This window comes from Gossypium raimondii, chromosome 11 (assembly GCF_025698545.1).
Source record: "Gossypium raimondii isolate GPD5lz chromosome 11, ASM2569854v1, whole genome shotgun sequence".
NCBI classification, from domain to species: Eukaryota; Viridiplantae; Streptophyta; class Magnoliopsida; order Malvales; family Malvaceae; genus Gossypium; species Gossypium raimondii.
Window position 1 is genome coordinate 8,280,649 of NC_068575.1, and position 13,502 is coordinate 8,294,150.

The window sequence follows — 13,502 nt, forward strand, 5'->3', positions numbered from 1 at the left end:
TAAATTAAACTGCTTTAGATGATATTTACTTTTTTCTAAATAGTAAAATTAATCTTATAAATAATATTCAATTCGTTTACTTTTTTTTATTTCTCAAGGTATGTATCGGAGCGAGTCGTAATTAATACTCTGTGTTCTGTAGGCCCATTAAGGGGTAGATACTAGACCTGTTCATGGGTTGAGCCACTCGGCCCGACCCAAAGACCCATCCGAAATGTAGGAGGGTTTGGACAAAAATATAGGCCCAAAAAATAGGCTTAGATAAAAAAATAAGGCCTGTTTAAAAACGGTCCAGGCCTCAGATAAGGCATTTTTGGCTTGTCCCGGCCCAAATTCACTAAAGGACAAAAAAATTTGCTTTTTTTATATTATTTTATTGTTGTTTTCTCCCTATTTTGCGATCATTTTACTATTATGTTGCTACTATTTTATTATTATTGTTTGGATATTGTATAAAACTTATTTTATTGTTAATTTTGTTATTATTTTTAAACACATTTGTTAATTTTGTTAATATTTTAGAGGCATTTGCTTGTTAAGTTGCATCTATCTTAGTGTTATTTAAGTATAAATATTTTTTAAAATTTATTTTTAATTTATTGAGAAATATTTATTTTGATGTTTTTAGTATTTTTGATGTATTACAATATTTTAAAATTATATAAAAAATAATATAAAAATTAATATGGGAGGACTGATTCAAGCCCAGGTTTTAGTATTTTTATATGGGTCAAGCTTGGGCAAAATTTTAAGCCCATTTTTGGGCCAGACCCGAGCCTAACAAATGGGTCTGAATTTTTAGTTGAGTCTGACCCGGCCCATGCACACCTCTAGTAGAAACCTTTGCCATCTCATCTAACTAATAAAATTATAATTATTTATTTGTCAATGTGCATTTTAAAAACATTAAAAGAATCAAAATCATAAAATAAAATATTTTTGTAGATTATAGAAGTTGATTAATTAATAATGGTACATAAAATTAGTGACAATCCAAAATTTTTATCAACCTTTTATCAAATAATTTTTTAAATATTTTGTGATGAAAAAGAGAATAATTCTTCTTTTGTTCGTGCTACTAAGTACTAAGCGTCTTATTAATAAAGGCTTTTAGATGGTGCGTGGGAGATGGTGAATCTATACTAGGGGATGATAATTTCTATGTTGATTCTACTCCTAGGTCGGAGATCGAGTGAAGAAGGATCTACTTTGGTTGAGGGCATCTTAACCCTTCACGATTCTAGTCGAGTTTATAAAGTACCAATTAGTTTACAGACACGACCTGATCAATCAATGTGCCATTGGCCTTCTAATGGCATTTATTCGGTGAAATCGAGGTACAGATTTGCACACTAATATAGCTCAGTTAGAGGAGGAAGGTCCTTGGCTGCGGATTGGAATAGACAGCTACCGCCAAAAATTAAAGATCTCATTTGGTGATGTCTGAAAAACTCTGTCCCGACAAATGGTAGGCTTGCTGATAAAGGGGTTAATGTTGCTACTACTTGTCCTCGGTGTGGAGAGTTTGAATCTCTGGATCATGTTTTAGTGTCGTGTACGATTGCTCAAGCAGTTTGGCAGCAAATGGGCCATCTGCAGTCCCCTTCGAGCTTGCATCAACTCATTGTTTCTTTGCTCCAGACCACTGATTTCACTGCAGCTCTTTGGAGCCTTTGGTTTCATCGTAATTTACTTGTATGGAATGCAGAAGATTTCCTTCGCTCATTATTAATGTTGCTTGTACTTTTTTGCAGCATTGGGACGAGGCGCAATCTGTTTTTGGACGAACACAGTCTAACTCGGGTTATGCAATTTCATCGGCGGTTGGTTAAAGTCGGCCTTGCGCTGGTAAGCTTAAATGTATCGTTGACGCTGCTGCTTCTTTTTAGGACGAGGGATGCATGAGTTTTGCTGCTGCGTTACGGGACATAATGGTAGGTGTACGAAAGGTTAGTCGGGCCATGTAAATAATGTGTGGGATCATCGTTTAGCAGAAATTTATACTATCAAGGAAGCTTTATTATAGCTTCGAAGGCAGAGCTTGGATTCTTTAATTGTTGAATAGTTTTTTTTTAACATTAATCTCATTGTAAGTTATTATTATATTTGTTCTTTTTGAAGAATAACTAGAACTATCTATAACCCCTTTCTAACCTTTAAATAGGAGAATAATACGATTCAATGCACTCAAATCCACATATTCCTGTACTAACAACAATGCCGCTACCAATCGAGCTAAGACTTAATCAGCAAATTTGAATGTACTTGAATACAATTTTTTGTATAGAATTGCCATAAAAAGAAAAAAAAGAAAAACTAAGGAAAAAATGCCATTATCTTTCAATAACACGCCTGCTATTTCTAAATTCACTAGCATCATCATCCATCTCCCTACTATATTCACGAGACTTACCATGGTACCCATTTCCAAATGCTCCATCCTTCTTGCCTCCCTTCAGTTTCTCCCTATTATTCGTTCTCTGCTTCCCATAGTCACCATCTCCAAACCTCCTATTATCACCTCGGGACCCTCGATATGATCTATTGAAATTATCTGAGCTGTTTCTTTCACCATCCATCTTGGTGTTCAGTCTAGCTCGTGAATTGTTTCTGAAGTTATAATCACCATAGCCACCAATATTGTTTCCTCGTCTGCTAGATCCTACTTTACTCTGTCTCAACCCGTTTTTCCTGGAATGTGGGCCATCTTTTTCATGGTCTGAACCAGAGAAGGAACCACCTTGGAAACCAGAACTTCTGTTACGAAAATTGCCGCTACCATAACTCCCTTTGTTCTCTTTTCTCCGTTTGGACCTGGAACTGTCAAAATCATCGTCATCATTGGAATCCAAATCAAGGTCCTCAGAGTCAAAACTTAAGTCCTTTAACACACCTCTACCCCTTAGCTTAGTGTCAGTTACATGCCTCGGTTTCCAGTTCAGAAGGTCTTCGTCTGAATCAAAATCTAATTCACCCTCAGAGTCCAATAACGCTACTTTTTTATGCGCGTGCTTAGATGGCTTATCATAAGATGGAAACCTAGTTCTTCGACCAGCAGCAGAACTATCATCGGAACCATCACTACCTTTTAATTCAGAAAACACCTCACTATCGGAGTAAACACTCGAAGAAGCTTTCTGCCTTGGGTTATTTCGTGGAGTATCTATCTCATAACTGTCAATATCATCTTCATCATCAAAATCATCAAACCCGATGCCAGGTTTGCTGCTATCAATGTCCGAATACATTCTTTCATGGATGCTTGAGGCCCGGTCAGCTGTATTGGAATCATCTTCAGGCCCTCTAAACTTCCCTCGACGGGTCTGAGTGCCCAAGGGAGAAGCTTCACCCTTTACTGAAGAATCTGCAAACTCAAAAACAGCAACATCTGCCCCATCTGATTCATCATCGTCAAAATCAAAATTCCAACCATTAGAAACCTCCAATCGCCGAGCAACCTTTTCCAACCTTGTTCTTGGACCAGGTTGAATTTCTTGTAGTTTACTCTCCATGTATGCATCAGGGGGACGCTTGCAATCACAGTGAAAACATGCCATATTTCTCCTGTAATTTAAGAAATTGCACCTGCCATAGCACAATAACAACAAGAAGCAACGCAGACAATTAAACATATTAAACTGCAATAGAGGATCAGAAGGAAAAAAATTGTAAAAAAATTGAATCTGTCTTTTAAAGGGAAGAAATCATACACAATAAATGAACTTTTGCAAATGTGATTTACGTTAAAATCTATAATGGATTTTGCAAGGGAAAGAAAAGTAAACTTACTCGGGGCATTCCCATTCTCCAGGAAGCAGCTCTCTCTTTGGACGCTTAGCATCACACTGTAGACAGATCGTATTCTTTGCAAAATTCATGAAGTCGCACCTGAGACCAAAATGTTCAATGATGTAAAAGATTAAAGCGTGTTTAAATTTCTAAAAGGATGAATCTGAAGCATTAAACTAGGTTCCATTTGGTTCTTGAAACTCAGAACTCTTATGGAACCAACATACTTGGGACAAAGCCAATCGCCCTTTTTCATCTCAACATCATCCCGTCCTACTCGCTTCTTGGGAGGAGGAGGAGGTTGCTTCACTTTTGGTGGAGGTTTCTTTATTACAGGAGGGGGAAGATTCGGGTCTATAGGAACAGCACTCAACTTAACAATCTCATAAAGCAACTTACGGACAACAGTCTTCCCAGACTTCTGTTTCAAAACAGATTCATTTACTGCAGAAACGTCCATGTAATGGAAAGCATAGGTCAATAGGACACGCATAACATCAACAGTTCGCGCTTCATCCTCTTTGTTCGTTAGAAGATATGCTTTCTCGCAAGAATTCCTCAAACTGCAAGAACTACAAACCTGATACACAAATTCCTCGAATTGTTCACTATACACGTACACGAAAAAGAGAAAAAAGCACAGATAATATTCTGTGCAGAAAAGTGATACGTGATGAAGAACATCAACACGTGAATAATTAAACAGCCAAAAGTAAAAGAAGCAACAACAGTAGATGCTTGTTCAATATGAGCAAACAAAAAAGCAGAAATCGAGATTAATACTTACATCTCCTTCATCAAGGTGGACATGTTTCCTCAAGAGTTTTGCAGAGAAAACCACCTTCTTGTCTGCACTTGGACATCCAAAACCAACCAAATTTTGGATATCCCGTCTCGACAATGACCTGAAATAATTTTCTGTTTCAGCAAAGTAGCATTAATCAAACAATGTTCCAAATAACTCCTATAAGCCTTTTTTTTTTTGGGGGGGGGGGGGGTAATTGAATTCATTAAGTCATCCAAAGAAGCAGAAGACAGCGACAGAAGAAACAAACTGCCTGAGGAAGGGCAGAGATCGAAGTCATTAAACAACATAAGAAACCAACAACTGAAACAGCTAAAGCATGAAGCCGAGACAATCAGAAACATTAAACACGTAGGATTTTCTCAGGCATTGCCCATCTTTGGCATAAGGAACAATCACTATAGTCTCGGCAAAGCTTGAAGAATGATTCCCTTACTATCCATGTTAGCAAGAATAATCCTTACAAAAACCCACTGTGAGTTCAAGCACCATTATATCAATTACAGAAGAAACAAAGGATAAAGATTAAATAACATTTCTATTAGGAGCATCAAAATATGAAATCATCCAATTTGTTGCAATTTAGTAGCAACATAGGAGCATTCCAGCATTCATACAAAGCTCTATCACTTCTTTATATCGATTTGTATGTAACAATATACATATATGTAACTAAATCAATCCATCTTGTTTGAAAAAAAAAAACAATGGCAATCATTATTTACAAACCTCAATATATCAAACCGGTCCTTCCCGAAATTAAGACAAGCAGTTTGCACAGTCTTGAAGTCCTTGAAATCAATTCCAGCATCATCCTTTACTTCCTCAACAACATTACTCATATCAAATCCTAACTCTTCCACCATCTTTCCCTCGTCTCTCCTTTTATGGTCAAAGTAATTTTGCTGCACTAATCTCTCGATCAACTCTATCCACTCCGGCCATGGATGCACCACCTCGACGTCCTTTCCCTTCTGCCTCCCCAGCTCTAGCTCAGTCACTGAATCAATAGTGAAAACACTAGCATTAGACTCATTTTCAGCAACTTCACCTTCTATGCACTCTTTATTCTCCCCAAACTTGGATTCCCTCCAACCACGAATTCGCCGGAGGGCATCCCCGTTTTGTGGCTCGATTAACTCTGGCGAGTAAGGCAATCTAAACTCAGTGGCATTAACATTATTTTCAGCAATTCCAGAATCAGGGTCTTTGGGTTGAAATTGCTGTTGGATTGCATGAGATTCATTCCTTGATTGACGCCAAGCTCGGATACGTTGGAGGGTGGCGTCGTTTTCGGGCGATTGTTGTTGTTGACGTTTCTCAATTTGATCAATTTGGTCAAACACAAAGTTCAAACGAGCCGAGAGAGAGGTTGGTTTAAGTGGCTCGTGACTGGCGGTGCCCTCAGGTCGTGGGGAAACAGAAGAGAAGAGCTTTGGCTTAATGAAAGTGAAAATTGGAAGGGGAGAAGTGTTATGGGATTTAAGTGGGGTTTTAGAAGAGAGAGTAAGGCGTTTTAGGAGAAGCAGAGTGAACGGTGATTGCGCCATTTTATTTGTGCATAAGGAGAGAGAGTTAGGGAAGAGTTAAACTAAAGCCTTCCTCCATGAACGAACAAACAAGGTTACAAATTCGCAGAGGAAGAAGAGAGGAAATGTTAAACAAGGGCAGACGAAGAAACGAAAGGAAGACCATAATCGGCCCAACAAAAGAAAAAAAAGGTCAAGGCTGATGTCTGAAAATACCTTCCGGGGAATATAAACATATATTTAAGACTTAATTGTTAATTTCGTATATTAAGTTAAAAGTGGTAAATATTTATTTTGAATATTAGTTAGATGAATAAGTTGAAAAATGATTTAATTTAATAAAATTGAAGTAAGGATTAAATTATAAAATTTATAAATTTTCAATTCCATGGGTTTGAGTAGTGAAATATGGAACATTGATGTAGTAACTAAATTATATGATTATGAAATATGAAAATTTAGAAAGTTGAGCATAAAATAGTAAAGTTTGAAACTATAGGGGTTAAATTGTAAATATTTCAAAACTTGAGTTTTAAGACTAATTTACATTATTTGAGAGTTTACAATTCTGAAAAAAATAGAATATGAAAGTTTAACTATTCAAAATCAATGACTAATTTTAGAAATTTTGACAGTTTAGTTGTAAAGACTAAATTAAAAATCTGAAATTTTAGAAATTGGACTATTTTGCAAAACTATACAAAATGAGGTTTAGGACTGAAATGTAGAATAAGATTCTAAGAAAATCTGTTTTTGAGGAATTAAATTGTAGAATAGTAAAAATTAGGATTTCAAGGACTAAATCATAAGGGACTATTTTCTTCGACAGTGAAGAGATTCTCCTTTTTGTTTCTTCGACAATGAAGATAGTGAACAGAGCCTTATCAGTTTGAAAAATGTCTTACGAAAAAAAATATTTGGTAAAGACATTTTCTTTAAAAAAAGTCTTGATTTTACCCTATTTTCTTTTTGGAGAATGATTTCCTTTGGTAATTCATCTTCCATCAAACAAACACAGTAAAACAATGAAAATATTTTATGGAAAACATTTTACGTGCAAACAAACGGATCCTAAGTTCTATTAATAACAAATTTATATAAATTTGATTCAGTATAATAACAAATTTAGCTCCCATAATTTACAAATTCTATTAATTTGGTCATGATTTAACAAATTTAACTTTGTATTATTTATGCGAATGTTGAGGTTAAATTTATTGATTTTTTCGAATAAAGATTAGATTAACAAAATATGTAAACATATAGGACTAAAATTGTTATTATACAAATCAAAATTATGTACAATTAATGAAAAGCATTAACACCGTGATTAATTGTCTTGAATTGCTTACTTTCAAAATTGACGGATTAAATTACTTTGATTTCTTTAGAGGACCAATTTACTTAAATTTGAAATTATTAGGGACCGAAATGTCCTTTTACTAATGTATTATATGTTTTTAAATATTTTATTTTCGTTTTACGACTTATATTCAAGGTTAGTAGTTCACTGGTTGTCTCTCTCAATAGTATTGTCTTCAAGATTTGAACTTTTATTATTTTCTTAGGGTGCAATGCGATTTACCATTAAATCCAACACTTGTTTACCTATTATAATTAATTCTCATGTATTACATGTTTTTGATGAATTTAGTTTTTCTAATATAATATAATATTTTAGTCTTCTTTTATTTTTAAAATGTGTATCTTTAGTTCGAGATGAATATGTTTTATTAATTCCGTCAAATCATTTGATATGATTTATTCTTTTTAAATATGTGGTGAACTGATATATATATATATATATATCGACATTTCTTATGTTGTTTGATAAATATTATATTTTTAAAAAATATATAAATATGCAATAAAAACACTTTGAATCTGAAGAAATTATTCTGTGGAATATAGAGAAAAAAAGGAGTAAATCACTTTATTAATTGATAAAATCTCAAGAACAAGTTATGAAGACGGAGATGGGACATTAATGAGAAAAAAGGGTGGATTTCAGCTCCATTTGCAACAACAATCCATATGTGCTAGCGTAATTCCTATGCAGGTACCTCCCTTGGGGAAACCTTGGGCAACACAGTCATGGAAACAGTTTTCAACTGTTGAACAAGGTCCCAAACAATGTGGTATATTTAAAGGATCCATTGCCATTGCCCCTGCAATTCATCATATCATATTTCACCAATCATTATATATATATATACACAAAGAATATTTCAAGACTCAATTGAAACATATAGATGATAAAAGAGACCAGTGTTTACCTAAATTCGTTATTAAAATCAAGCATATTATGCTCAAAATTTGTTGAACCATAAGATATGCAACTTTTCGTTTTGCCATTCTCTCTCTCTAATGCTTTTAATTATATATTTTAATTTGTTCAAAAACAAAGAAATGCATCCTATTTATAGCAGTTTTCAAGCAAGAATAAAATGTTATAGATATTTTTAAGGTCAAACTTCTCTTCATTATTTTTATTCTACTTCATAATTCATGGAGATGGTGATAATTAATGCATAGAAAAACAATGGTGATAATCTCAACTTACTCAAAATATGTGCTTTTATTCTTTTATGATTTCTTGCCTTTTTTGGACGATAGACAGTTGTATTGCCTTTTTAGTCCTTACTAAGTTTATATTTCTTTTTTGTAAATTTAGAATTTAGTTTCATTGAAGAACTAGTTCAGTTATCAGTCAAAGGCTCGATGGTGGTACCAAATTCCAAACCTACATTGATATGTACGGTTTGGACAGAAAAAATTTATAACCCAGATGGCTTTAGGGCTCAGATGAAGAGTATATGGAAGACTAGGAAGAAGTTTGAGATTCAGGTGGCGGGACAAAATTTATTTCTAATAATTTTTGAGTTGGAAGAAGATCTGGAATCGATTTTAGAGGGAAGGCCTTGGCTTTTTCGGAAAAATCTAATTCTGTTTGATAGACTAAGCCAAGCGATGGAGAGGGATCAGATCCAGCTTACTTCATCCCCTTTTTGGTTAAAAATTGAATCGTGTTCCCTAGAATTTGATAAGAAAGATTTACTGCATGCTATTGGTGGAACGTTTGGTGGGGTCCTCAGATCTGAAGTTGGTGAAGACGTTTGTCGACTCAGAATTAGTTTAGACGATCAGAAACCACTTAGAAGAGGTATTTTTGTCTCTTCTGATTATGTTAGTAAAGTTTGGATCCCTTTCAAGTATGAAAATCTGCCATTGTTCTGCTTTGGTTGTGGAAGAATGGGCCATGGGCTGAGCAGCTGCACTCAGATATCACCTGAAGAGAAAAGTAAAGTTAGTGGAAATCCTCCCTACTCGGTAGCATTAAAAGCAGAAACAAGATTACTAGGAAAAAAAAGTCTGAAATTCAATAGCTTGTTGAAAAAAACGGGGGTGCAAAGCTCTTACATTGGAGGAGAAAAGAAGCTGGCCATTAGTACAAAACATACTGATGATGGATATATGGAGCTGTGGGGTTCAAAGGATAGTTTAAGTCTAAAGGAAAGGAGGGAGACGATGAGAAGAGTACAAACTGGTGAATTAACAACAAAAGCTGAAAGTAATATGAGGAAGAGGAAGTCCTTAGATGCAGATTTGACAAACTATCTTAAAGAAAATGCGATCAGAGACGGAGTGAAGAGATTGAAGCGAAATACTCAAGGGGATAATGAAACTGGTCCTTCAGTGATGATGACAAATAATGGGAAGCAAAGCGAAGTACAAGATTTAATGAGATCGGCGGCTGCCATGAGGCAAGCCGACCAGACGCAATGAAAATTGTAAGTTGGAATGTTCGTGGATTGGGGAGTCCACGAGCTGGTAGAAGGCTGCGGTTTTTCATAAAGCAGCATAATCCCCAATTGGTCTTCTTGATGGAGACTAAAGTTGATAAACAGAAGATGAAGAAGGTTAGACGGAGTTGTGGGTTTATGCATGGAATAGATGTCGAGGCTGAAGGCTCAAAAGGAGGTTTATGCTTAGCATGGAAAGGAGATTTCATTATTAGTTTAAGGAGTTTTTCTAAAAACCACATTGACGTTTTGGTTAAAGAAGAGCAGGATAAAGAAGAGTGGAGATTTACAGGGTTTTATGGTTCTCCATATGTTCAGAATAAGAATGCTTCATGGGATCTATTGAAGACTTTGGGGCTTGCTAAGAGTTATCCATGGCTGGTTAGTGGTGATTTTAATGAGATCTTGTACTCTTATGAGAAATGTGGAGGTATCCCAAGAGATGATAGCAGAATGCATGCATTCCGAGAAGCCCTCGAACATTGTCAATTAGAAGATCTCGGGTATTCAGGAGTATGGTATACATGGGAAAGGGGAAATTTACCTGAGACAAATATTAGAGAAAGACTTGATAGAGGAGTGATAAACGATAAGTGGAGACTCCTTTTTCCGGTAGGTAGGGTTAATCATCTCTCTTACACAATGTCTGATCATTGTCCACTCCTAATTAGCACGGATGGTGATAGAAATCATAAGGGTAATTCACAGTTTAAGTTTGAGGCGTGGTGGCTGATGGAAGAAACATGCGAAAAAGCTATCAAAGATTCTTGGGATTCAGGTATAGGTACTTTTGCCGAGAAAATTGAAAAATTGCAGGCTAATTTATTAATTTGGGCAAAGGCAATCAAGAAAGGAAGAGAAGGACTAAAGAAGAAATTACTAGAGCAGCTTGATCGGTTACTGGGGGAGGAAAGGAATAATAATACGTTGGCAGAAATCATTGACACCAAGATTCATCTGAATCTGGAAATTGATAAAGATGAAATTTATTGGGAACAAAGGGCAAGGGCGAACTGGCTTCAAGCAGGGGATAAGAACTCAGCCTTTTTTCATAGATTTGCTACATACCGTAGACGTATAAATACAATTTCCAGGTTGGAGAAAGCTGAAGGAGGAGAAGCTCTTGAGGAGAGTGAGATTAATGAAGAAGCGTCCTCATTTTTTCAAGAGCTTTTTACGATAAAAGGAGTGGGGGATTGCTCACATCTGTTATCAGGTATAACGGAAAGTATTTCCATTGAAAATAATAGGGAGCTTTCGGCAGTGTTTACAGCAGACGAATTATATGCGGCATTAAATGGAATGGGACCTACAAAAGCTCCAGGACATGATGGTTTTCCAGCTATCTTCTTTCAAAAATTTTGGCATATTATGGGTAAGGAAACAACAAATTTCTGTTTGGATATCTTAAATAATGGTGCCAGCTTTGGTTCTTTTAATCATACAGATATTGTGCTGATCCCAAAAACCTTAAATCCCACTAGCATTGTTAATTTCAGACCCATTAGCTTTTGTTCGGTAATCCATAAAATGGTTGCAAAAATAATTGCTAATCGACTTCAAGGAGTCATTGGAAGATGTATTAATGAAGCCCAAGGTGCATTTGTTCCGGGGAGGCTAATAACCGACAATGTGCTTCTAGCTTATGAAATCTTGCACACCTTTCGGAAAAAAACGTTCAGGAAGAAAAGGATATATGGCAGTAAAGATCGATATGAGCAAAGCTTATGATAGGGTTGAGTGGGGATTTTTGAAGGATGTTATGTTACGAATGGGTTTCGCAACACAGTGGGTTGGGCTGATTATGAAGTGTGTTTCCACGACAACTTATACAGTTAACATCAATGGCAGCAGTGGCAGAATCTTTTCACCAACCAGAGGATTACGCCAAAGGGATCCTTTGAGCCCCTTTCTATTTTTTATACGTAGTGAAGGATTATCATCCTTGATGAGATTGGCTTCAAAGGCGGGAATGCTAAAAGGTGCAAAAGCGAGCAGAAGTGGACCAGAAATTACACATTTGCTCTTTGCAGATGATTGTATTTTGTTTGGGGAAGCTTCAGATAAGGGTGCTAGTATTTTAAAGGATATTTTGAAGGAATATGGTGAGTGCTCTGGGCAATGTGTTAATTTTAATAAGTCTTCCATTTTCTTTAGTATGAATACATCCGAGGAGAAGAAGGAAGAAGCATCGACAAAGCTGGGGGTGCGGATTTCAACAAATTTAGAACGTTACTTGGGGCTTTCGAATATGGTTGGTCGAAGGAAGAAGGAATCATTTCAAGAGTTAAAAGAGAAGATTTTGTCTAGGATTGAGGGGTGGAGCACTAGATGGTTATCCCAAGGTGGTAAAGAAATCTTTATTAAGTCTGTTTTACAGGCCATCCCTACCTATGCTATGCAGTGTTTCTTATTACCTAAGACTCTTTGTGGTGATTTTGAAAACATTTTTGCTAAGTTCTGGTGGCAAAAAGCGCATAAAAGAAGAGGTATTCATTGGTGTCAATGGAAGTATTTATGTCGTCCTAAAGATGAGGGTGGATTGGGTTTCAGAGATATGGCTCAGTTTAACATTTCCCTTCTAGCTAAACAGGGGTGGCGTATCTTGAACAATCCTAATTCTTTAGTAGCAAAAGTATTAAAAGCGAAGTATTTTCCAAAAGTTGATTTTTTAAATTCCAGTTTGGGAAATAACGTTTCATATACATGAAAAAGTATTTGGGCTACTAAGGGCGTCTTAGCTGAGGGTTTATGCTGGCGGGTGGGTACAGGCACAAATATTTCGATTGGTCGTGATAATTGGATTCCAGTTTTACCGCATGTTAGATTACCAGTTTTGAATTCGAGTTTGAATGATAGTAAGGTTGCAGAATTAATTGATTCAAGCAGTAGAAATGGAAAAAGGAGATGATAGAGAATACCTTCCCAGTGGATGTAGCAGAGATGATTCTTAGCATCCCGTTGGCTGAAAGACCACACGAAGACTTCCAAGTTTGGAGTGCTGAAGCGTCGGGGGAGTTCACAGTACGTAGTTCCTATAAACTATTACAAAATATTGCATATGATCCTAGAGATTACGCTTTACATGTTGACTATAAGGATTTCTACAGAAAACTATGGCTTCTCGATTTACCATCAAAAATCAAAATTACAGTTTGGAAGATCTCGTGGAATTTCCTTGCTACTCGCGCTAATCTACTAGTAAGAAGGCTAACGAGTACTACAATGTGTCCTCGGTGTGGGTATGGATTGGAATCCATGGAACACCTTTTTCGAGATTGCCCTGTTATAATATCAGTGTAGAGAGAGTTATCCTTTCTTAGCTATGTACAGGATAACCAGATGGGGTTTAAACAGTGGCTAACCTGGGTCTTTTCACAGTGTTCAACATCCCACCATCGGATTTTCTGTGTTGCTGTATGGGCCATTTGGGGTGATAGGAACAACAGGTTACATAACAAAGGAAGTAAATCTGCAAAAGAAATAGGGAGATTTGTTAGCAGCTACATTGTAGAGTTAGATTCAGTTGCTAAAACTTGCCGACAATCTTCCAAAGTTGTAAAAAAATGGGTAAAA

The 13,502-nt window shown here is 36.1% G+C and overlaps 1 protein-coding gene and 1 long non-coding RNA gene across 2 annotated transcripts; both read right to left on the bottom strand.

Annotated features, from left to right (window-relative positions):
* Window positions 1–2,146: 2,146 nt before the first annotated feature.
* On the bottom strand, window positions 2,147–6,329 carry LOC105761028 (hypothetical protein). The gene is made up of 5 exons (XM_012578675.2): window positions 5,324–6,329; window positions 4,577–4,694; window positions 4,017–4,369; window positions 3,790–3,888; window positions 2,147–3,585 (listed from the first exon to the last, which is right to left on the bottom strand). Exons 1-5 carry the CDS (start codon window positions 6,142–6,144, stop codon window positions 2,334–2,336), a joined length of 2,643 nt encoding a protein of 880 aa, XP_012434129.1. The 5' UTR covers window positions 6,145–6,329; the 3' UTR covers window positions 2,147–2,333.
* A 1,702-nt stretch (window positions 6,330–8,031) lies between these two features.
* On the bottom strand, window positions 8,032–8,489 carry LOC105801619 (uncharacterized). The gene is made up of 2 exons (XR_001136016.2): window positions 8,400–8,489; window positions 8,032–8,291 (listed from the first exon to the last, which is right to left on the bottom strand). It is a non-coding gene; the product is annotated as an uncharacterized LOC105801619 (long non-coding RNA).
* Between the last annotated feature and the right edge of the window lie 5,013 nt (window positions 8,490–13,502).